Raw genomic sequence first — 25447 nt, 5'->3', positions numbered from 1 at the left:
CCAGTTTTGATCACAAATATTCAAGCAGGAATACTTGGAACCCCAGCATTTAAAGCATCATCCTTTTCATACATGAAGATTTTTGGCTATATGTACTCTAGTTGGGTTCTCTACCCCACAGATTTATATGATCTGAACCAGAGTACCCACAGATATTACATGGATAAGACACTGTTCAGGTACTGGGTGCTCAAAAGGTTTTTCAGTCAAACCTGAAATCTGAATGCCAATAATCATAACCATGCCAGCTTTTTGTAGACAAACAATTCATGCACCCACCACCTGGACAGAACTTACTGAATATGCATGGTGCAGAAAAGAACCTGCTTGAGAAGTTTTGCAATTAAGATAAACATCTTTTTAAAAACCAAAACTGAACCTGCTCTTATACAACAGCCCAGCATGCAGGCACTTAGCATGAAAAATTAATGAAATGGTTCACTAATCTCAGGCAGAGGAGTGGGATCATCAAGAACTTAGTGTTCCTATTTGTCATTCCATCTCTTACTGTGAAATGATGCCTTTTAGAGATGCAAATAAAATCACAGAGCCTAGAGCTGAAAGAGCCTTTAGTAGCCATCTAATTCACTCCCTCTGCTGGTAAAAGATGCAGTCTGGGATTGGAGCAACATGGAGCTGCTTCTGTATACCAGGCACTACAGTGGTGGTGGTGATTTTCCAAAATGCAGTTGGCTTTGTAGGAACATAACGGACTGTAGAGCCAAATTTCCACTGTGTTTAGAATGTGAATGTGAACAGAAGGTGCTCACCTCATAACTGCAGAAGCAGTAGGTGGTGTAGGAAGAGCCGTTTGTTTGTGGTGACCCAAAATGCTGCAGTGGTATTCAGTTGTGGTTATATATGATTGGCTTTTTTCATTCAACCTTCTGTATGCAAATGTGCATAGCTTCCAATCATCATTCATCTCCACCTCTGCACTGATTGTAATCCTTTTTAAAAAGTATCAGTCTTTTCCTGCCCACTGAATCCCTTATGAGAAGCAAAAATCAGATAACTCCTTCTTTCCCATCTTTTCCTCAGCATTTTTCCCATTCTGTAATTAATTTCATCCTCCCCATTTTATCAGCAAACCCTATCTTCATCTAGTAAATTACACAGTGCCAGTAGAAAAAGAAGCTGGATTGATTTTCTTTTCATATATAACTTAAACAGCATGAATAGTGTCCCACAAATTTAATAGTGCCCTAATTTCAAAACCAGTTGGATTTGACAACGTAGAGTTCTTGCAATTGTGCAAACGTTGCTTATAGCAATAAAGGAAAATAGATTTATGAGAAAAAAATAGCATTGGGGAAGGGTTGAAGCATGCATCATAAGTTCCATAAGGAAGGCAGTCAGAACACTGATAGAATGGAATAACCATATAAAGCCATCCAATAATGCATCTGCAGCATTCTTGATAGATAGCAGTTCAGCCTAACTCCCATCATCCCTCAAGGTGAACTGTTGAACACTCATTCAATAGGAAATTCCTCCTATTATTTAATAGCAATTTCCACCAGTTACTTTCCCTTCTGCTATATTTTCTACATGTTAATGTTTCAGGTATTTGAAGACTCTCATTCTCCAGAGAGAAATATTAATCTGTCCTCTTTCATAGGATTTGCTTTGCAGACTCTTTTCCTATTACTAATTGCCCTCTCTGAATTAATTCTAGTTCCCCCAAGTCAGGCTCAGAAAAGAATTTCAGAGCTCAAAATGAAAGGCAAGTTATGCAACCCCTAACATGTTTTTACAACTTGGATTCAAAGTAGAAAAGAACTGGCTCTTCCCTCCCCCATCCCTGCCCTTTTCCAAAAGTCATTCCTATCACCCATCTTCCTAATCAAGCAAAGCTTCCTTTCCCATCCTTGTGAGAATAGCGATAAAGGAAGTGTGTAGGAAGAAGAGATTTCCCCCTCCTGTCTGTGTACTGAAGGAGTAGAAGGAAGGGGAAAGTAACACTTTTGTTCTGCTCTTCCCTCTATGTAGATTTGCCCCCCCTGAAATCACTGATTTAAGAGATAGGCAGTGGAGAAGGGTTTGCAAGGAAGTGATCACTGAAGGTTTTTGACTTTGTGAATTAAAATAACTTTTTCCCCTAAATCAGTGTTTCTCAACCTTAGCAAATTTGAGATGCGTGGACTTCAACTTCCAAAATCCCCCAGCCAGTATGCTGGCTGGGGAATTCTGGGAGTTGAAATCCACTCATCTTAAAGTTGTCAAGGTTGAGAAGCACTGCCCAGATTGTCCTAATTTCTTTCTGGGAAACCTAGAAAATTTTCAACCCTTTCCAAGAGCTTCCAAGAGTTTCCCCAACAACTTAAATAGGCTTCTAGATTTCATTGTTGGGAGTTATCACTCAGTCTGATCTTTGCTGGTGTTTAATGGTTTTGATGGGGAGAATAGACTAATAATTAATAGTCTTCTGCAAAAATAAATAAATGTGATTCATCTAGACCAGTGTTGTCCAAACTTGGCCACTTTAAGATGAGTGGACTTCAACTCCCAGAATTCTCCAGCCAGCCATGCTGGGAGTTGAAGTCCACTCATCTTAAAGTGGCCAAGTTTGGACAACACTGATCTAGACACTCAAGTGAACTACAAAGCTGAGTTCAAAATCACTTGAGCTGAACAGGCCTTTCAGTCCTTCTGTTCCTCAAACCTGCTGCATTAATTAGCATTATCCTTCTATTTATAGGCATTGTTTTTACCTTGGGCAGTGAAATGTGCCTATCTTTGATTCTAGCTACCTTGCAATTGGTTTGTTTTGGTTTTGGTTGCTATTGTTTCTTAGGCCTTCATTAAATGCAAAATGGCATCATTTGCAATGCCAAACAAGTAATTACCTATTGATTTTATTTCCAGAGGTTGGACTAGATAGCGGTAGATTCTAACTTCCTTTGAATGCTTTCTCCTAGAGCCAAGTTTTAATTTCTTTACAGAAACTCATTTAGAAGGAGATAGGACAGGCACCAGGACATGGCACCACCATTGAGAAGACTCTGGTAGATGAACCTTTAATTCAACAGAGCTCTATGTTCTCATGCTGAAAATTGCAAAATAATTCTATTAAAATCAGTAAGATTATTATGTGATTTCTAAGGAATTATGTAAATTCCCATGGGATACACTGTAGGTGGTGGTAAAGTGACATATTTCCTGAACTGAGTTGTACTAGTTTCAGCTGTACTTGTGTTAAGTATCTGTTGGCTGTTGAGCTCCCTATTATTTTTAACAAGTTCTGTTGATTTTTAGTGTAGGTAGGAACCAGCAAAACCAGCTATAGTCATGAATTAATTTGGCTTATGTGATGGCAGGATAGAGGGACCTGCACAATACAAGGCAGCAAATTCCTTGCTGAAATCTCATGTGGCCATGATGTATTTCAGCCTTCACTGATCTGTTGCCTTTCACATATGCTAAACCTGAGCTCCCATTTAAATAAGCCTTTTGGACAGGATCATATCAGATGGTTCATGTATTTTGTACTAACTGCCTTTTCTCTTGCCCACTCTTTTCTTTGTCTCTTCAGCTGGTGCCCTTCCATGCACAACCAAGAACTTCCCATTTTTACTCCCTTGGAGGTCCTTCATTCCCACTTCTGGAAAGCTCTTCATATTTCACGTGGAGCACTCTGGCCAGAAAGATAGAACTCTGGTTATGCCCAGTCAAGGTTATTCCTTGTAATAGCATCATTCCCACTTGCATCCTTATAACACATGCAGGGGGTCTTTTCCCAGCTTCAGTGTGTGAATGACAAGAACCATGGGTGTTGACAGCTAGAAGTTAGCAGGTTTAATTATTTAGCCTTACTATCTGCCTTATGTGTTCTTTCAACATATGGAACAGTGGGTGGGAGGGAAGTGAACTTGAAACTTCCTATTGTAATTTTAATTGCTCTAAGGTCTCCTGTATGGTGGGTTATTACTAGACTGAGGAGGAACACATGATTGGGTGCATAAAAATGAACAATGACCCCACAACATCCATCGGTGAAAAGAGCTCAGAATTTAGCATGTGTGAAAAAGAGAAAAGAAACTGTTAACCACCATCATATGTCATTGTACTCATTGGGGTTTATTCCCAGGAAAAAGTATATTTAAAGAAATAGAACCTAGCTTTAGAGATGAGATCAAGGATCCTGACAAAACTACAGAACATAGATTTGAGCAGCCAACCTTCTCTTGGTTTTCCTAGCACCAAATACACCTCAAGGTCATGAGAGGTGAGTGATGAAGTCATCCCAATGCCAGAAAAAATTTCCACTCTCAGCTTCTTCACAAATCTTAGCCTTTCTGCTCAGATCTAATAAATATTTCAGAATGGCTCAAGTGATCTAATTCCATTGATTTTATTTTCCTCCCCCAAGGGGAGATTTATGCTTAGTCACTTATAATCTCCTCCTCCTCCAAGAACCTTGCTAAATCAAATTCCATTTCCAATCAAAGAAAGAAAACAGAGTTGGCATAGTTCTAAGCCCAAGAAATAGTGATACCATCATCAGTATCTTGACAATTTTCTTAATGGAGAAGGCTAAATAATCCTGCCTTTATTCCCCTGTCCTTTATTTGCAGGCAGGCTGTCTGTAGTTTTCTTATCCCTTTGTGCTCAGACTGTCATATTAGACTGAACCTGAGGGATTAAAAAATCCAAATTGCAGGCAGTTCCATTGGTAGCACTTCCCTGAATGACCTTATTGCACACTCAGGCACCATACTGACCTTGGCCTTGCTTTGTAGTCATATATAGTTATGTAGTCATATATAGTCATATGTAGTCATATCTGTTATAGTTTGCATGAGCAAAAGTGCTCCATTTTTCCTTTAGAACTTATTTATGGTCACTCTAATCCAAGGTTGAGTATTAAAAATGACTACATTAGAATGTTGTAGTCCAAGCTTTGCATCATGAAAAAATGCATGCTGCGTCTTGTGCAAATTATATGTAAATTATTACTTATTACAGGTTAATCTCACCTTGCTTTCACAGAGGTCAGAACAGAGCAATTCACAGACATTCTCTGCTTGTGCTTATTTATTTACTTTTTACTTAAGTACTGATATCCTATATTTATATAACAGTTTTTCTCTTTGAGGAAAAAAAGTGACATATACATTGCTTATTAATTTTATTCCCACAACAACAGTGTGATAAGTTAGATTGTGATCTGAGAGAGTTGCTGGACTGAAGTCCCTGCTGAGTACTGTGGTCAAGTGTGAATGTGAACCTGGATCTCTCTGGCCCAAGTCCAACCCTTGAAACCTTTAAACACTCAGCCTTTGGAATAATGATCTTGAATGTCCTGTTTTTATTGATCAGTGAAAGTTGCTTTTAAAAATATAAAGTTACGTCCTTTTGATCTTAAGAACAACAGAAAAGTGTGCACATTGGACACCTCAAATAATGTTTATAATGGTTGACTACAATTGCTGTGCTATTGGAATTAACATTAATTCACATCATTTGGGCTTGCTCTCTGTTGTCACATTTTGTGCAAAAATTCACAGAATTGTTAACATGATTGAGAACAACCACTGTATATCAAAGATGCATAGTTTTTTTGTAGCTGTGTCTCAAGTATTTGAAATTATCAAGATTTGTGAGTGTCTCCATTTGGACTGTATCAGTAGATCAATTTCTTTTGCTCATGGGGCATGTCCAAAAGAAATGTTATGTAGTGGTGAAAGGATGAATCTACACTTGATGTGTAGAAGTGAATTATTGATATGCTTTGTTAACATTTAAGTTAGATAATTCTTCAACAAAGAAATAAAGACAATGCCTTTTAATTAATTTCGTCAATTTTTTTTTACTATGTACTGTATACTTCCAGCCCCTTTCCCCCTATTTTTATTCTTCTAGTCCAGTGGAATATTGGAAAAAAAATGTGTAAAAGGCCTTGAGACTTTGTCGCAAAATACTCCCCCCCTCAAAAAACAAACAAACAAACAAACAAAAAAACGAATGAAACCAAATTTAGTAAGGCAGGAGAAACTGGCAAAGTATTGAATTTGTAAATGGGTCAGATCCAACCAAACACTGCAGAGAAAACGTTTTTGAAAAATTATCCCAAAGCATTGCTGGAGGATTGACAACTGGGCAACTCCATTCTAAGCACCCCCCAGTCATGTGACCCAGAGCGGAGTGTATATAGTCTGGCCTGGCCTCCCCAGGGCACACATACACACCAGCTCACATAGATGCAACATGGGAGAAGGTAGAAACACCCATACACAAAGGCAACACACCCAAACCTGCCCTGATTAGACCCTCAGAGACACACAGTGTAGACACACAGAGGGAACATATATGCAGACATCCTGATTAGTCCCTGAAGAAAAAGTGGGTGCACACCATGCTTCATTACACAGAAGAAAATACACCTCCTGGCAAAGCGATCGGAAACAACTTCCTATCATGTTATTTTAACACTACCTCTCATTATTATCACAGTAACATCTAAGCAGAGTTTGCTTGGTATATTGTTAAAGGGTTCTCCCCAGGAGGTTGCAAAGAGTTGTGAGGGGGGTCACATATTTTTTAAAAAACTGTTCCTGCATGTGCAAGAAACAGAGGATCAGCAGGGCATGGTCAAAAAAGTCAAGAGAGCGGTTGCAATCATGTAATTGAAGCTCTGCCTGTTTTATGTATGCCTCATGTGCACATTAACAAAGGACAGAGGTTCAGTTGCCTTGCCATGATCGCCATTTTGACTTTTTTGAGCATACCTCTCAGATACTGGCAAGCAAAGTGGGCACTCTCTCAAAACCCACTCCGCCTTTGCTCTTTGCTTTGCCTGCACAAGCCTGCAGTGACAACTGTGTATGAGAATTCTTGTGATACATAGATTAAGATTTAATTATTAAAGCTGATGCATACTATTTCTTGCCCAACTCTAATACTAAAACAATAATAATTGGTTTTATTCAACGGGGGAAGGGGTGTCATGTACATTCATTTATTTTTTAGGGGACTGGGGAACAGCAAACATTGAGAACCACTGTTTTAGACCAATATTCCTCAGCATGCTGGCTGGGGAATTCTGGCAGCTGAAATCCATACATCTCAAAGTTGCCAAGGTTGAGAAACACTGTGTGAGACTATACTGACTTCCCACACACCTTTGAGGTAGGTAGATTAACTGAAAGTGTGGCATCTGATCATCCTTGAAGCCACATACCTGAACAGTGATTTGCACTCCTCATGCTCACAAGAAGAGTATCCTGTAATTAATAAATTAACTAACTTTATTATATATGCTATTTGGCATACATGTTTCTTTTCCTGCCAGTTAGGGAGAGTGCTGGATATCAAAGTTCTGCTTTCTAACAAATGGACATTTGATTAAATCAGCCTTCTGACTGCTGGAATTCCACCATTCTTTGTTCTCATGGTATCACCTGCAGTTGGAAGATTTTGAACCTTCTGTCTTTAGAAAGGAAAGTTGATTTGCCCACGTTTGCTGAAATATAGCTGCATTTTTTTGTGCTTTTATGAAATTTACAGAATATACAACAGTCCTGTCCTAGTTGGCAGAAATGAAATGAAGGATTGCATCATTACTGTCTCTGTGGTCCCAAGGTGGAGTCTGTGTGATGTTGTGGTTGGAGTGTTGGGCTGAGACTAGAAAGACAATGTTCAAATCCCCAGTCAGCCAAAGGATATGTCTGGACAAGTCACTCTCTCTCAACCCTGTTGACCTCAAAAGTGGTTGTGAGGATAAAATAGGAGGGGCATGAATATCACAGATATTGTTCTGAGCCTTTTGTAAAGGTATATAATATGAACAGACTAGTCACCTACTACATGGCTCAGGGTGCAAAACATATCAGACCATATAAACTCTGTCTTTTTTCTCTGCTTTCGTAGCGTATTTATTACCTGTCTCTGGAATTCTATATGGGCCGAACACTTCAGAACACGATGGTGAACCTTGGTCTGCAGAATGCCTGCGATGAAGCTATTTATCAGGTGTGTTCCTCCTTTGAGGTTTGGACTGGTGCTGTTGGGTTTCCTCATGTAAGGAAGTATGAGGTGCTTATAATATTTTTATGTACAGTTCATAGATGATTCAGAAAATCTCAGGTTTTTTTATTTTTTAGAAAAAGTTTTTTCCCTCCTGGTTTTTCAGGAAAATATAAAAATGTTATTTTTTTTTTAATCATGTTATCATGAGCCTTTAAAATATTGGGCATTGACCTGCTCAGTGGTGAGCAACAAGTTGACAAGACAGCCTGGGTGGTACCTGAGCATTTCATGGATAGCGTCCATGTCCCCATTTTAATTTTCCAATATCAGTTTTAAAGATTAAGTCTAGTTAATTATGTAATCCTGTTTTTATGGGAAATCATTTCAATTTCAATCATTTCACAGATCAAGGATGATCTGCATACAGAAGCCAATATTCGTTGTAGGCCGCCCACAGTCACTTGTGGTGAGATGAGTGGCTATATAAATTGGTTTAATAAATAAAATAAATAAGTATAGTGGTTCAGCAAATCACGTTAAAAGGTTTATAATGCCGGAGAACCCATAGGTACATTGTTTGCAAATTGGGTGAATGTGAGTTCCTAAAGATTTTTCTTCCTCTGTTTTGGGTGGCAACAGAATAGAAATTAAACTTATAGAATCTGTAAGGTACAGAAAGAATCAAGGAAGGAAATTAGCGAATCGTAAGCAACTGCGTTCCTTTAAATTTGGACATAAAATAAGAGCTACAAACTCCTGCACTGTACAGCCTAGCTACCTTTACAGATAGTATTTTACTCATATTACTGGGATCTCTTCAATATTTGCTGCTAATTTACTGATTCATAAATTGAAGAAAATGGACAGATTTGAGCATAATGTCAAGCTATTTTTGTATTTTAAACTTCAGATCACATTTTTTTTTCCAAACCATCAGATAAACCTTTGTTTGATTTTTTTGTTACCTCATTGTTGAGAATCTCGGAGGATTAATCCACACAATAGCCTTTGAGAGTGGAGCAGTCTTTCTTACAACCCTAACCCTTATCTGTTCAAAAGGAATGCCAAGCCATAGTTTGTCCAAACTATAGTTTATGAACCATAGCTCACAATGCAGATGAATCATTTCTCTCTCTCTTTCTTCACTCGCTCTCACCGCAGTACTCTTTATCTGTTTGATATCTGGATGCAAACTATATTAATAAAGAGCCCACTAATTTGTAGAGCCTTGTAAGGTTTCACTCTAATCCGCCCAGAGCACTTTTTAAAATGTTTATTGCTGAATGCAGTATGACTCATGGATTCCGGGCCTTTTGGCAGAGCTACTGATGTGATTTCGTCTGGATAGTTACTTTGCTATCAAATTTACGAAGAGTCAGATTCTCTCTCTGGGCAAGGAGAAGCTATTTTGTTTGGAAAGAAATCAAGTTGAGGATGTTCACAATGGAAAAAACAAGGCAAATACTCCTATCAGAAGCTCAGGCCCAAACTATATAGACCTACAAGATCCATGATAAAATTTCCTAACAGTTTAGATTTTGGTTAAAAGCAATTGAAAGGGGAGAGAGGATGTCCGTTCTTGGTCTGAACAAAAGAACTGAGGAGGTGTGAGAATTAGCACCTTTCCCGTACCTTCCCTAATTTAAATTGCATCTGAAGCTGTTAGTGCTGGGGGAAAATTCAGCCACCTCTTTTCTTTCATTTCATTTCATTTCATTTCATTTCATTTCTTAGATGTTAGGTCTCTTATCAGAAACAGTTCTGGCTGTTTTCTCCAACTTTGTGCTGACAAAGTTAATGCTTAAGCAGTGACCAATGAAGATCTGGAAAAAAAGCAGGGGAAAGATTAAATTCCCTCTTGCTCTAATTAAAAGCCATTGCTCTATTTTAGTCATTGCTCCCAAAATATGGGAGATCAGATCAGATCTTCTGTATCTCCACTTGCTTTGTCCTTAGTTCCACATGAGCAATGATAAGTAATCCATGTGTAATTCAGAGAGTTTGAAAAAGCAATGGAGCTGAGACAATGGGTTCTGCAGCCATTGACAGGAATACCGTCAACAAAAGAGCAGAGATTTCAGGAGATGCTAAGGGAGATATGAAAGATGCGTGAAGGACTGTGACGGAGATCTGGGATTGGGGGAATTAACCTGTCTTTTGTATATTCCCTTGTTCTACCCAGTAGATGGAAAAACTTCCTGACTCCCGCTTTGAAGTAAAGGGGATGAGGCTTTTATCACCGGTTAGAAAAAACAAGCTTTAGGTGTTAGAAAGCTATAAACTTCTGTAACCAGATAAGATCTTGGGAAGGAACCCCAGTTGTATCCTTGGATTGTAACTTTTGCGAACTTTGTTAATTAAAATCAAAGCAGTGCACTAAATTGTTATCACCTGTGAAAGGGGGTGGAGGCCATCCTGGAGAGGGTACTTAAGATAAGCCCTGGAGCTATAGGAGGGGGGGGGGAGGGGAGAGCTTTGGAGAAGAAAGGATGTCTGCTTTGAATCCTTGCTGGCCTGCTGGAACCAACTTTCTTGAGGAAGCTGCAAATTTCAAGCCTTTATTTCATCTGTAGGAGGGAGAGCCCACTTGTCTGTGTTATTCATCATCAAGGCTTGCTCACGTGAAGCTGCTTAGGAGAAAAGGGATTTATTTACCTGCTTTTATGTTTATGGGACTGTTTGCTTTGAATCAAGCAAGTTTTAACCTGCAGCTTGATTTTTGTATACAACCCTTTTGAGCAGTGAGTAAAGCTTCAGTCGGAAAGTTATTCAATTGCTTCTTGAGTTGTTTGTCATTGCACATAACCAGCAATGGAAAGAACCCAGAGAGATATACCAGCCCTGAGGGTGGTTGTCACATGGTGGCTAGCTGTGCAGAATAAACCTGGTTTGTGCAAGAAGAATGGCACGCAAAAAGGACAAGAAGCAGGAGTTGTTGTTAACGCAGCTTCCGCAAAGGGAGGAAACAGACGCTGAGATGGAGTTGGAGAAGCAAATGGAGAATATCGTGGTCAGTGAGAAGCCGGTAAGGCAGAATAAACCCCTTACGATGGAGGAAAAGAAGAAACCCACGGGGGGTATGGGCCCCAGGGAGGATAGAGATAAAGACTAGGAGGAAGACGGGAGTGGAAAGATGGTCGATAACTGGGAGAGGTAGAGTGTTAAATCCGGAAATGGGAGTCACTCAGAAACCCAAGTTCCCTGTGTATCAAGATGATCAAGATATTAACATGTACTTCAGGGTATTTGAAGTCCTGTGTCTTGATTATGATATACCAGATTGGGAGAAGATGAAACAGCTGCGAAGTGTGGCAGCAGGAAAGCTGTTGCAATTACTTTCTGAAGTACCGATTGAGCAGGCTTGTGATTTTCCAGCCTTCAAGAAACTGGCATTGAGAATGTTTGGAAAGACAGAGGACCAGGTGAGGAGGGAATGGAAGGCAGAAGAGAGGAGACCCGGTGAGTCTTGGGTGGAGTTTGTGAACAGACTGGATAGGCTGCTAAGACTGTTATTTAGCAAGGCTGAAGTCCGCTCTGTGGATGAGGCAAGACACCTCATGTTGAAGGAAAAGTTTCTTTCATATTTACCTGAGGAAGTGATGAAACTGGTACACGCTAGGAATGTGGAAGATGCCTCGGAGATTGCTGAGTTTGCTGACCGGTTGGACAAGCGGAAAGCCCAGGAACCTCAGTATGAACGGAGAAGGGTGGGAGAGACAGTGAAAAGTTGGCAACCTAGAAGTAGCTTGTACTACAAGCAAGACGAAGATGGAAGAAGAAAGAGAAAGGAGAAAGAGCGCAAGGAGAGTGGTGCATCCAAGCCCCAAAGACTGGGTTTCGCTAAGCCAGCTGTATCTAAGCTGACGTGCTACCGGTGTGGCGAAGAGGGCCACATGAAAAGAGAGTGCAAGTTGCCGCAGGACGATAAGCTGGTGCAGCAGAGGGTTGTTTTGCACACAGATGATAGTGGGTCTTCCAGCTGGGGTGAAGGATACAGCTCTTCCAGCTCGGACGACGCCCCGTGTTTCCCCATTAAGAGAGTGGGCTGTCACGCGCCGTGGCCAGGGGAGGGGAGAAGCCGATCCGATGTAAAAAAGGAGGTAGGCAGAAGAAGACCATTGTTAACATATAAGGATATCTCCTCAAGAGAACAGAGGGAGTGGGTTAGGGAACATCGCTGTGGGGAGGTAACCTTGGATGGGCGATATAAGATAAGAGCCCTGGCAGATTCAGGGGCTGATGTCAGCTCCTTACATGAGGATTGGTTAAAGAAGATTCCCCATTAATTGGTTGGGTACATTGAAATCGTGCCATATGAGGCCAAGCCAAGGGTTAAGAAATTGGTAAAGGTGTGTGTTGGGCATCAGGGGTGGGACGGAACTCTGTTTTGCTTGGTTCATAAAGGTGAAGATGTTCAATTCATCATCGGGGCTGATTTGGAGTAAGAGGCTTCTATGAGGATGGTAACTACTAGGTCTAAGGCTCGCAAGACAAGAGGCCAGAAAGGGGATCAAAACAACCCCTGGGTAGAAATGGAAGGGAGAGGTGAAACGGAACTTTGGGATAAATGGGAGTTTAGAGAGGCAGTACTGCAATGTGAAACTTTACAAGCCTGCCGGGAAAAGGCAGACTAAGGGGAAGTTATCTCTGAAAATAACCTGGTAATATTCTTGTGGGAGAAAGGGCTGCTTTATAGGGAACATGTGGAAAAGGGTAATGATGTAGGTTGGGACTCTTTAAGGCAGCTGGTAGTCCCTAGGAGGTTCAGGGAACATCTTGTTGGTGGCCCATGATGCTCCATTGGCGGGACATTTAGGGTTTAAGAAAACTCTTGCGAAAGTGCAAAGGGAGTTTTATTGGCCAGATATGGCAAAAGGTGTAAAAGCTTACTGCCAGTCGTGTGACACGTGTCAGTTTAATGGGTACCCCCAAGATAAGACCAGGGTGAAGTTGCACCCAATTCCTGCCTTGGAGGATGGGATCCTGCAGGAGTGGGCGGTGGATATACTTGGTCCCGTAAGTAGAACTTCTTCTGGGAAGCAAATGTGTTGATAGCGGTGGACATAGCGTCAAGATATCCTATGGCAGTAGCTTTAAGTAGCATCACTGCAGAGAGGGTGGCTAATGCGCTAACAGAACTTGCCCTTATGTATGGCTGGCCTAAGAGGTTAATATCAGATCAAGGGACGAACTTTATGAGTCAGTTGGTGGAATGTATGTGCAAATTGGCGGGGGTGCAACGAACACCTATATCCGCCAATATTTCAGAATGTTATGTGCAGACGTTGGGGAAAATGTTGCGGAGTCTTATCCATGATAACAAAGGTAGCTGGGATAAGCTCCTCCCTTTTTGTTTGGCTGCTTACCGTGATGCTCCGCATGAGTCAACTGGATTTTCGCCCAATGAATTGGTTTTTGGAAAACAGACCAATAGCATGTTGCAGCTTATGAGGGCAGATTGGGAGGGAGTGCAACAGGAAGTTTCTGCGAAGGGGGTGGCTGAGTATTTGACTAACCTGCAGGGTAAGTTGGAACAGGTGCGTAAGTCAGCTTGGGACCGCTTGCAAAGGGCGCAGGCAAGGCAGAAGGTTAATTATGATCGCCATGCTAGGCATAGGGAATTTAAGGAAGGGCAGGAAGTGTTGTTGCTGAAGACTGACTATACAAGGAAGTTTGAAGTGGCATGGGAAGGGCCCAGGAAAGTCTTGAAAGAGAAGGGGCTGAATAACTATGTCATCACCGGTGTGGAACCGGAGAGTAAGCCTCAAGTCGTGCACACGAACAGGCTAAAGCCCTATTACTCCAGGGAAGGGTTAATATTGCAGATTCAGGTTAAGGGGGAAGAGGGGATTGAGGACTCCTCCCAGGTGGAGATTAACCCTGACTTGCCTGGAGATAAGAAGAGAGAGCTAAGGGAGTTATTGGGGGAGTACCAAGATACATTTAGTTCAGTTCCAGGGATTACAAATAGGTTGTTTCATGATATACCCACGAGTGATCAGCCACCCATTCATTCTAGACCGTATGCATTGAACCCCAGAATGCTCCAGGTGGTGAAAGAAGAGATAGAGCAACTGGAGAGGTGGGGGATCATACGGAAGTCTAATAGCAAGTGGGCTTCTCCCATAGTGATGGTTAAAAAGAAGGAGCTGGTGGAAGGAGATCCAGTAGAATATCATATGTGTGTGGACTTTAGGAAGTTAAATTCCATGACACCTTTGGATTCCTATCCGTTGCCTAGGATTGAGCACCTGGTGGAGGTTAGCTGCTGCTAGGTTTATCACTACTTTGGATTGTAGCAAGGGATACTATCAAATACCATTGACGGAAGAGGCTAGGCAAAAGACAGCTTTTTCCTGTGAGGTTGGACATTATGAATTTTTAAGGCTTCCATTTGGGTTGAATTCAGCGGGTAAGAGTTTCCAGAGACTCATGGATGGGGTTCTGGAGGGGCTGAATCAGTCTTTTGCTTACCAAGACGATGTAGCGGTCATATCAGAAAGTTGGCCCGAGCATTTGGTCCATTTGAGGGAGACACTCGATAGGTTAAGAGATGGCGGTCTGACAGTCAGGCCGAAGAAATGTAAGATGGCTTTTGGGGAAACGGAGTACTTGGGGTTTGTAGTAGGAGGGGGGAAGATCAGCCCACAAGAAGTCAAAGTTGCTAGCATTAATCGGTGGGTTGCCCCTAGCACGAAAAGGGAACTTCAGTCTTTTTTGGGAGTTGTGAATTTTTATAGGCGATTCATTCCTGGATACAGTTCTATAGCGTCCCCGTTAACGGACTTGTGTAGTCGGAGGGCTCCTAAAGTATTGCGATGGGAGAGTGAACATCAGGATGCTTTCGAACGTTTAAAACATAGTCTAACACATGCTCCAGTCTTGATATCCCCAGATTTCTCCAAGGAGCTAATCGTCCAGACGGACGCCTCTGGAGTGGGCGTGGGCGCGGTGCTGGCCCAAGAAATTGAAGGGAGTTTGAGGCCAATATTGTATCTCAGCAGAAAATTGTTGGTAAGGGAAAGGAAATATGCAGTGATGGAGCAAGAGGCGTTGGCAATCGTATGGGCTTTGAAGAAACTGCGCCCTTATTTGGCAGGCAATCGCTTTAGATTGCAGGTAGATCATTCGCCTCTTACCTTTATTCATAGGATGAAGAATGATAACATGCGTGTAATGAGGTGGGCGTTGCAGATCCAGGATTTTGATTTTGTAATGCAACATATTAAAGGAAAGAATAATTGGGTTGCAGATGCTCTGTCACGTTTGGGAATGGCTCATCCACAAGGGATTGGACCCATTCGTGATGGAGGGGGTGTGACGGAGATCCGGGATTGGGGGAATTAACCTGTCTTTTGTATATTCCCTTGTTCTACCCAGTAGATGGAAAAACTTCCTGACTCCCGCTTTGAAGTAAAGGGGATGAGGCTTTTATCACCGGTTAGAAAAAACAAGCTTTAGGTGTTAGAAAGCTATAAACTTCTGTAACCAGATAAGATCTTGGGAAGGAACCCCAGTTGTATCCTTGGATTGTAACTTTTGCGAACTTTGTTAATTAAAATCAAAGCAGTGCACTAAATTGTTATCACCTGTGAAAGGGGGTGGAGGCCATCCTGGAGAGGGTACTTAAGATAAGCCCTGGAGCTATAGGAGGGGGGGGGAGGGGAGAGCTTTGGAGAAGAAAGGATGTCTGCTTTGAATCCTTGCTGGCCTGCTGGAACCAACTTTCTTGAGGAAGCTGTGAATTTCAAGCCTTTATTTCATCTGTAGGAGGGAGAGCCCACTTGTCTGTGTTATTCATCATCAAGGCTTGCTCACGTGAAGCTGCTTAGGAGAAAAGGGATTTATTTACCTGCTTTTACTTTTATGGGACTGTTTGCTTTGAATCAAGCAAGTTTTAACCTGCAGCTTAATTTTTGTATACAACCCTTTTGAGCAGTGAGTAAAGCTTCAGTCAGAAAGTTATTCAATTGCTTCTTGAGTTGTTTGTCATTGCACATAACCAGCAACGGAAAGAACCCAGAGAGATATACCAGCCCCAAGGGCGGTTGTCACAAGGACCTTGGTAGAAACAAAGGAATATACTATTTTAAACTGCAGTACATTAAACATGATTAGATCAGGCTGCGGGCATATTGTGTTGTTTTCCAAAATAAGCCTTCTAGATCCAGCTGCCCCTTCAGATGTGTTGCATGAGAGGCTGCCTCATTCACAGATCCGGGTTAAAAATTCATCTCAAATGAGATACGCGCTGGATGATCTTGGACCAGTCTCTCAACCTGACCAAAGTTGTTGGTAGGGACAAATCTGATAACACAAATGTGCATTTCCCAAATCAACAGAGGGCTAGATTCAGATGTGATAGGTAAATTCTGTTGGAGGGCATCAATGAGACAAGGGAGACATTGAAGCCTCACTATCAGCTTTGCTGGGAGCAACTGCCATTCAATCAGAGCACCAAATTTCTACCCAAGTAGTTAGCCTACCCAAACTCTTAAATTTTGAAACATTCTATTTAAATTTGATTTACATTGTATGTCAAAAATATGATGTAGCTAATTTTATTAGCATTGCTGGTTTAAGTCATTTTCTTTTTCATTCTCTGATAAAGTAACATGCCAGGATTGACTGTATTGGTTAAAATTTGCTCTGACTGATTAAAATTGATTCTAACCAATTAACCAACTAAATCTAATTAATAAATATTTAAATTGTTTCAATTAAAATAGTGGTAGAGAACCTATTTAGCCTTGGGGGTGCATTTTCCCAGGAAATTTGTCAGGGGTTGGGAGATTAGATTCTCTTTTAAGATCTTAACAGAAAAGAGAGAAAAACTGTGGAAGTGAGATGATTTTAAGGTATTTCACACAAACAGACACCCATTCATTCAGTGACATTAAATTCTGCAATGTTCATAAAGAGCACAGAATTCCAACTAAATTTTATGAGTAGCAACAAAATTTAGAAATCAACCTTACTCCAAGATCAGAGAGAAGCAGAGTTTGAATAAGGTGTTCTTCCTCTATCAGAAGGCTAGAATGAAGGAATTTGGGAAGTCCAAGTAGAAAACTTTACATTGTCATGGTATTTTCTGTCCTTTGCTTACTCCTCCCAATAGCTCGGCCTAGACTTAGAAGAGTTGGAAGAGATTGAGGAAGATGCTGGCCTTGGCAATGGAGGACTGGGGCGTCTGGCAGGTGAGCAGTGACAGTTGATGAGAAGATGCCAGTGCTTTTCTACTGAGGAGGACCATTTGTACTGTAATAAGGGGGGGGGGGTAAGGGAATTCAGAGAAAATGAGGAGATGGAGTGTAGAGCTGATAAAATAGGATGCAGACTTTGGATGGCTCTCAGTTAACCGACTGCCTTGATAAGCATCTTGTTTGACCAGTGTGAGAAGCTGAATTCTTCCATAGCCAGACTTTGCTGGCATGGCTGCGCTCAGATTGCTCTTCAGGAGCTGTAACAGATCTGTGATGAAATGGATAGCTATTTGGAATTTTGATACAAAGCCCTTTTTATAGAATTTATGTCACATGAATTAAAGTGTTGAAACTGCTATCTTTCTTACCTAGTGATAATCTTTACATAACAATTCTGAAAGCTAACTCTATAATCTTATTACCCCTTTGCTAAGGACACTTTGTGAGTTCACGGGAGAGCTGAGATAAAAGCTAGATCTTTCATGTTTTCTAGCTCAGTCTCTTAGCCACTATCCCACCCCATCCCTCATCATTCTTTTGGGGCTGTGCAGTCTTATAAATACAAGCACAGTGAGTTGCATCAGTAGCAGCTGCTTGTCTGGGTGTTTATTTCTGTCTGGCAATAAAGTGTGTTGGTTCTTTTCCATGACAGCTTGCTTTCTGGACTCTATGGCAACACTGGGGCTTGCAGCCTACGGCTACGGAATCCGCTACGAATTTGGCATTTTTAATCAAAAGATTGTCAATGGCTGGCAGGTGAGGGAATGATCATTCCTTGGTTCTGTCTGTCTTGTCAGGTGCTCCTAATGATAATCAGGCTTGGGAGAGAACTGTGATGGTAGCTGAAGTTTGCCCAAAGCTGTAGGAAAAAACAGCAAGATAGAAGGGTGGTGACATAAGCCTACTATCTGAGAACATTTTAATCATAGCTACCAAAAACTGAAGCCAAGTCTGTCTGTAGAAAAAGGATATACAGGTAGTCCTTGCTTATTGACCACTGGTTCAGCAACCGTTCAAATTTACAATGGTGCTGAACAAGTGGTACTTAACAACTGGTCCTTGTACTTAAAACAGTCACAGCGTCCCCACAGTCACGTCATTGCAATCCGGGCACTCACTGACCAGCTCACAATTACAACGTTGCCTCATTCCGTGGTCATGTGATCACCATTTGCAACCTTTATTGCCGGCTTCCAACAAGCAAAGTCAATGGGGAAGCCAACAGAAGGTCACAAATGGTGACCACATGATGTTATGCTTAATGACAGCATAGGATTTGCTTTATGACGGCAGCTGGAAGTGCCAGAACTGCCACTGCTAAGCTGTGTGGTCACATGACATCACGCTTTACAACCATGTCACTTAGCAATGGAAATTCTGGTCCCAATTACCATTGTTAAGCAAGGACTACCTGTACTTTACTGCCAAGCAGGGGTCCTGCCCCAGAAAAAGTGCAGTGCCAAGTGTAGCCAGTGGAGAATTCCCAAGTGGTCCATCATTGTGGGGCTGGCATGGACCGCTTGTTTTAATAACAAGAGACTCAGGTTGCATTACTACATACCCACCACAGTACCCCTAAGGATGGAGTAAGCAACTTGTGGGCATCTACATGTTAGACTGCAGCTCCTATGAATCCTGTCATTGGCCACGCTGACTAAGAATCATAAAACTGTTGAGTTGGATGGAGCCACTTAGGTTATCAAGTCCAACCTTCTGCTCAATGCAGGAATACAGATTCAAACATCTTTGACTAATGATTGTCCAGCCTCAGCTTGAACGCATCCAGTGAAGGTTGGCCCACTACTTCTCTGGAAAGTGGGTCTGGTATCAAACTAATGTAAACTGAATTTAACATGTAGAGGGGGATGGATGTTGGCTCATCCTTATGTAGGGCTTTGATTCTCAGATGATGGCCCACAAGACATATCTTACTTAACAAGCTCTTGTAACTAGCTAGCATTGCCAGGTGGCAATCTAAGCACCAGATACAGCAGCTGATGGCAGGTTCAGTGAATACCAAAATCCCAGGATAGATACTGTCCACAAGGGCATGTTGGAGAAGTCTAATGGAAAAGGCTGGTGTGCTCCTTGATTGGACTTGGTGTTGGTGGGCATGCAACACACTATATAGGAAATAGCAACTGATAAATATTTTTAGTGGGTGCCACATATCTAAACAGGTTATCCCATGGTTTGCTAGTATTATAAAATGCTACTTTCATGATGCCAGACCTTGAAGCTATGTAGGTGAACTAGGAGCTATAAATATCTTTATAATAAAATTAACACTGGCAGCATCTTCTAAGATTTTAGCCTCAAGAATTTTAATTGTCATAATTCATGCACTGAGAAATGTATAAAATACTTTCATTAGAAGTGAGTTTGTTGGAAATACTGTTATATGCAGCCATTTTCATTTTTTTCCATATATGTTCCTCATTTCTACCCATTACATTGCTACCAGCATGTGCAATTGTGCTAAAATTTCTCCATTTATTTTTTTCATCTTTTGTAAACTTTCTACCAAGATACACAAATTTATCTCCTTGTCCTGCTTTTTTTCCATTTATGTATAACTGGCAGTTTCCCTGTCAGACATATCTGCTGGGATCTGATGCACTGATTTTTAGATACAACTCCTCATTGCATCATACAGTCATACAGTATCTAATATTTTATTTATTTATCAAATTTAGATGGCCTCCCATCTCACAAGAAGTAACTCTGGGCGGTGTACAGCAAAAAATATAAAAAACAATAAACATGTCAAAAGCAATCAAATTAAAAGGTTAAAAAGGATAAAACACACGAGATTAGATCAGCAAGTGAGCTACCTCAAGTTTTCACCGGTCCACTGAGTCCCCCAGGCCAGATGACATAGCCAGGTTTTGAGGGACTTCCAGAAAATAAGTAGGGATGGAGATGACCTCACTTCGGGCGGGGGCGGGGAGAATGTTCCATAAAGCGGGTGCCACAGCAGAGAATGCTACAAGTTATTCAGGTTCTCTGTCAACAACATGGCATTGTCCTTATACAAAGGTACACACACATTCATGTCCCCAACTGACCCACCTCTAACATCACCAGAAGCTTTCCTTATCTGAGGATATGTGATGTCTTCTTAACCACTTTAACCACTTGTTAGGCATTCCATCCATTCTCACACATACTTTATTTCTATTACATGCTACTCTTATTGCATTCAGGAACCAACTTTCAACTCCCTGTTTGTGCAGAGCATTCCATAAACCTATAAACAACTCAATTAGCTTTATTATACACTTTCTCAAAATCAACAAATGTACAATAAACTTTCTTTTTCATAGTCATACATTTCCCAGTGCATTAATTATAATAATTAAAATGAAGATATATTTTTAAAATTAAAGGGACAGGAAAATTAAAAAGATTATTATCTGGCACCAGAATGACTACAGTGTTGTGCTAGGTGAACATCTTTGGAGACGGCACTCTCACTTCCATTCAGCCATTGAAAAGCCCTTGTTCATTAATTTCACCTCATTGACTGAAGAAGGCAGTTTTTTTGATAAGTCACTTCTCCTTGTTTCAGGTGGAAGAAGCTGATGATTGGCTGCGGTACGGCAATCCTTGGGAAAAAGCCCGCCCTGAATACATGCTTCCTGTACATTTCTATGGTCGGGTAGACCATACTCCTAATGGGGTTAAATGGATTGATACTCAGGTAAACCTTTTACAGCTATATATAGGAAACCATTGATCATGAGGACAAAAGAGCCAAAGGGCATATGTTGATGGTCTTGTGTTTGGAGTCTTTGACAATAGCAATGAATACTTGTCTACCTATCCTCCACGTTACAAGGACAATAATTATCCTGTAGAACTTCCCCAGCTTGATGGATTGCAACTCACTTTGAAGGGCTGTGTGAGAACAACCATCTAGTAGAGTAATGATCAAAGGAAGCATCAAGGAAGGCAAGGGCAAGAGCAATAGGTGCTTCCTCAATAGCTTTGCCATCAAACAGATACTAAGAATGTGTCAACGATGCAGTTTGAATTATTCCAGTTTGTATGTTGATTTTATTCTAAATTATTTAGGTCAAATTGTCTGAGTCAGACTGAGTCAGTTCAGTTGGGATCAGTTTGAATTATAAAAGTGCATAAATGCTTGCAAAAACATTGTGTGGATTGATCCAAATCAGATCAATTTGCATGCAAATGATGTGGAGATTTGATTAAATTGAACAAACCAGAACCTTTTATTGTTGTTGTCAAACTGCTGGCTGCCATAACCTGGTACCTCCCAGATATGTTGAGACCACCACCATTCCCATAATCCCCAGGCAGCATAGGCAGCACGTAAAAACATCAAATTTGTAAAAGTGGTGTCTGAGTCATTGCCCAAAAAAAGAAAAAATGGGAGAAAACCATGTTATGCAAGTGAAAAAACAAAGGGCTCAATCCACTAAAAATACCTTCTCTGCGAACACCATGGCAATGAATGGGAACTGGTTCAAGACTACAAGTCTTTACAAGTAGTCCTCACTTAATGATTGTTCATTTACCGACTGTTCAAAGTTATGATGACGCTAAAAAAGTGACTTACAATGGTAACAGCACCCCCAAGGCCACCTGATCGTGATCTGGACGCTTGGCAACCAGCTCGCATTTACGACAGTTGCAGTGTCCCGGGGTCACGTGATCACCATTTGTGACCTTCCCAGCCGTCTTCTGTCAAGCAAAATCAATGGGGAACCATGTGATTCACTTAACAACCACCGCAAAAAAAGGTCATAAAATCGGGTCCAGTCACGTGATGATTCAAGTAACAGACAGTATCATTTAGGTTTAGATTTAGATTTAGATTTGATAAATTCCCTTCCCAATTGTGGTCATTAAGTGAGGACTACCTGTAAAGCCAAATGCTTGGATAATTTTTCCTCAACTGTCAGAAGAACAGGTTCTGGCATATTTTTCTGGATGTCATCTCAGTACTGAAGGCAGAGTATCCTATGGTACTTTAGAAACAGATTATTGCAGCATGAGCTTTTGCAAACATGAGAAGCCTTCAAAGCAATTCAAAACATGGATTTCTATGCTTCTTACAAGCCATATTTGGGCCTGCTCTGGCTGCAGCCTCTTTATGTTTTCCACATAGACAGTGGGCCACGGTGTCCCACATTTGTTGCCGGGCAGCATATAATTGGTTTAAACAGCAGCATTCCTTTGAGATTGACTAAACAAATGACTGTTCTTTGCTAGAGAGACATTCAGAACTGAGGTTTGGTGCCATTTTCAGCTGTTTAGGAGTACACAACTTTCCATAGGTAGTTCAGTGTTTCATTTTTCACTTGTTAGGAGATACGTGACTAGCCCATAAACTTCCCATAGATGTTTAATTTTTTATAAAACCAAGTCATTTAGAGCATGCTGATAGCATTATAACCGCCTCATGAGGTAGATCAGATTTGGACACAGCAACTTGCCAAGCCTATGTCAGCCAGCTAATCGATCCTGGGTGTTCCAGATCAGCATCCAAAACCTCTAAACTGGGGCTGCTTTTCTTCTTTGTCCAGTTCTGGTTTCCACTCCCACTTTGAATAGTCCTCCTCATTCATTCATTCATTCATTCATTCATTCATTCATTCATTCATTCATTCCAAGTAGTTTTATGCCACTTGAGTCAGGCAAATCTATGTGGCTTAATATGAAGTGCCCTGTTGGATCAAACCAGCAGACCAACATTCTGGCACACATTGGCCAATCTACTACCCTCAGGAATCTCACAAACATATACAGGAGGACAAGAGACTTGTTGATTGTTGCTCTTCAGCAGCTGATATTTGAGGTAATCTCCCCACTCAGAAGGTAGTAAATTGCCATTGAGAGGGGTGGACATTGATAGCTTGATCTTCCATAAATCTGTCTAATCTGCTTTTGAATCATCTAAACTGGTGATCATTGCAACATATTATGGCAGCAAATTCCATAGTTATATAGCCTAGACTTTTCTTCTGCGTTAGTTTAAGGGAGGCTCTAACATAATTTCATACAAAAGTGGCTGTTTTCATGGTGTGTTCAAGCCATCCTTTGACTGGGTCATGGAGAACGTTCTGGGTTTTGTAGCTGTAACATATCCAGAGGGCACCAGATTGGGATGGCTGATCCAGGTGATTAAGGCATATGAGAAATTCTGCTCAGATACTTTCTTCACATGTGCATATAACACACTGTATCACTTTTGATATATGTCTCTGTAATAAAGCTAATAATTTCACAGTTTTAATACTGATTGTTCTGGCCCATCTTTGATTAAAAAATAAGTCTGTTGTTGATAAATAAATCAAAACAGTATCCTAGAACTCATGCCATATTAAAATATGGTTTGTCCTATTAAGGATTAATGTGTTTCATGAATCTAAACATTTGTGGTTTATTCATTAAACTAATAAAGTAATTTATGGAATAATGCCCAACGCTTGCCAGCTTTAGGGCTGCATTGGGCTTCATGGCACATCTCGAAAGCCATACTCTAAAAGGGACTGGGGGACACTTATTTATTTTTCTAAAATTGTATTTTATAGTATTTTTTGTTTTTATTACTTTCAATTATTTAATGTAATTTTTAATATTTTAAAAATAACACTTTATACTTTATTTTTTATATTTAATGTTATTCCTTTATTTTCTAATATTTGTTCTTAAATTGTGCTACTGATTTTAGAAGAAATTGTGATGGTTACACTAAAAAAGAAGCTGCTACTTCAAAGCTTCTCTACTAATGCAAAAAGTGCTGATCTTTTTTGTTTGCTTTGGAACAAATGAAAGAAGCAACTTGCTTCTTCCTTCCGTTCCAGAAAAGGGAGGGGAAAAGGGACATGTTTTTGTTTCTATGAGTAGAACAGAGTCTTGGTCTCATAGTTCCCCCATTAAAGAAAAAAAAGGTTACAACTTTTTTTCCACTTTTGGAAGGAATAGAGAACATGCAGCCTGTAAGCACAGCACAGGGAGGCTGGGGAAAGCCGGCAGGAGAGGAGGGAAGCCAGTGAAGGCTGGAGGAGGAGGCTGGATGGAATGATGGGGAGAGGGTGGAGAGAGCTGCGAGGGGAGGCTGGAGGAGAATGAATAGGTTGGGAAGAATCGGGCCAAGTTGGCAGGAAAGACAGGGTTGTGGCCGTCAGAAGAAAAGTAGAATAGTCAAGAAAGAGGACATCAATTGGGAGAGATAAAGCATAGGAAAGAAAGCAGTTTGGCACGCAGAAAGAAGAAAGAGTGGGTGGGTAGGAAAGACGACCTAGACAGAGGGGCAAGAGGGCAGCATTTGGAGTAGGAAATATCTGGTCGAGAGCAGATGGGAAATGCAGCAATAGGTGGACACAGGAGGATAGAGAGTGGGGCAGGGGAATCTGGGGATGGCGCTGTGGCCTGCTCTGAACCACGCAAGGCCCAGAGTCTGCACCTTTGGAGCACTCCTGAATTAGTGCATTGCATGAACCTAGTCATGGTTTCATTCCTTATGTTGTTATACTAACAAAGACGTTCTTCAGGAGATAATGGAGATTTGAGAGAGGAAAGGTGAGGTTGCTAAACTGCCAGGAGTGGGGAGAATTATATAATTAAATTCACTTCCAGCCCTTTCAAAGAATGTTCTTCTCTGAATGCTTCACTTAATAACGTCTGTGGCTGAGCTCCAAGTTCCCTTGCAGGTTAAAGAACAGCAGATCCTTCTTTGTTCTGTCAAGTGCCTGCCTAGCAAGACCTGCAGAGCCCCAGCACTGAACTTTCTTAAATGCCAAGTTAAAACCTTTCCAAAAGGAGGCTTGGATTATCTTCTTTTCTCTTCTGCTTTTTGTATTGGGATTGCTTTCCTTTTGTTGAGCTCCCAACTTTGTTTTTGATGATACCAGGGTCTATTTTGCTATTTAATGTCATTATTTTTCTCATGTTATTGTTTGGAATATATTAAGCTATGCTGTTTGGAATTGTGAATCACCTTTTTAAAATAAAATGAGCAGGATATACTTGAGTGAACAGTTGCAATGCCCTTTAGCTACAGGTTGCTATCATTTTTATGTCACTCTGTTAGCCCATCTTTACTTGACCTCTTGCTTCATATTAGGTTGTTCTTGCCATGCCTTATGATACGCCTGTTCCAGGATACAAGAACAATACAGTTAATACCATGAGACTGTGGTCAGCCAAGGCACCTAATGATTTCAACCTTGAAGAGTGTAAGTTGTCTTATTTTGGAATTGGTTGATTTCACCATCTTTTTGTTTTGGAAGAATTCATGG

General features: G+C 40.9%; 1 protein-coding gene across 3 annotated transcripts in view; it reads left to right on the top strand.

The window, feature by feature from the left end:
* Positions 1-25447, top strand: part of PYGB (glycogen phosphorylase B) — a 58149-nt gene that overhangs the window by 10178 nt on the left and 22524 nt on the right. Inside the window, exons 1-6 of one of the 3 annotated variants that reach the window (XM_088148931.1) lie at positions 13975-15490; positions 16137-16266; positions 17090-17168; positions 17827-17930; positions 20746-20877; positions 25273-25384. In XM_088148931.1, the coding sequence (XP_088005057.1) occupies positions 17844-17930; positions 20746-20877; positions 25273-25384 (331 nt within the window). In that variant the 5' untranslated portion in view covers positions 13975-15490; positions 16137-16266; positions 17090-17168; positions 17827-17843. Of the gene's footprint in view, positions 1-7872; positions 7975-13974; positions 16267-17089; positions 17169-17826; positions 17931-20745; positions 20878-25272; positions 25385-25447 lie in introns of those variants that run through there. The other 2 variants (XM_007436404.4, XM_025171976.2) reach the window with 2 other exon arrangements.

This window comes from Python bivittatus, unplaced genomic scaffold (genome assembly GCF_059951505.1).
Source record: "Python bivittatus isolate LINGU-HERP-01145 unplaced genomic scaffold, Pbiv_v1 ctg000020_np1212, whole genome shotgun sequence".
NCBI lineage: Eukaryota > Metazoa > Chordata > Lepidosauria > Squamata > Pythonidae > Python > Python bivittatus.
This window is presented reverse-complemented; position numbering and strand designations above follow the sequence as displayed.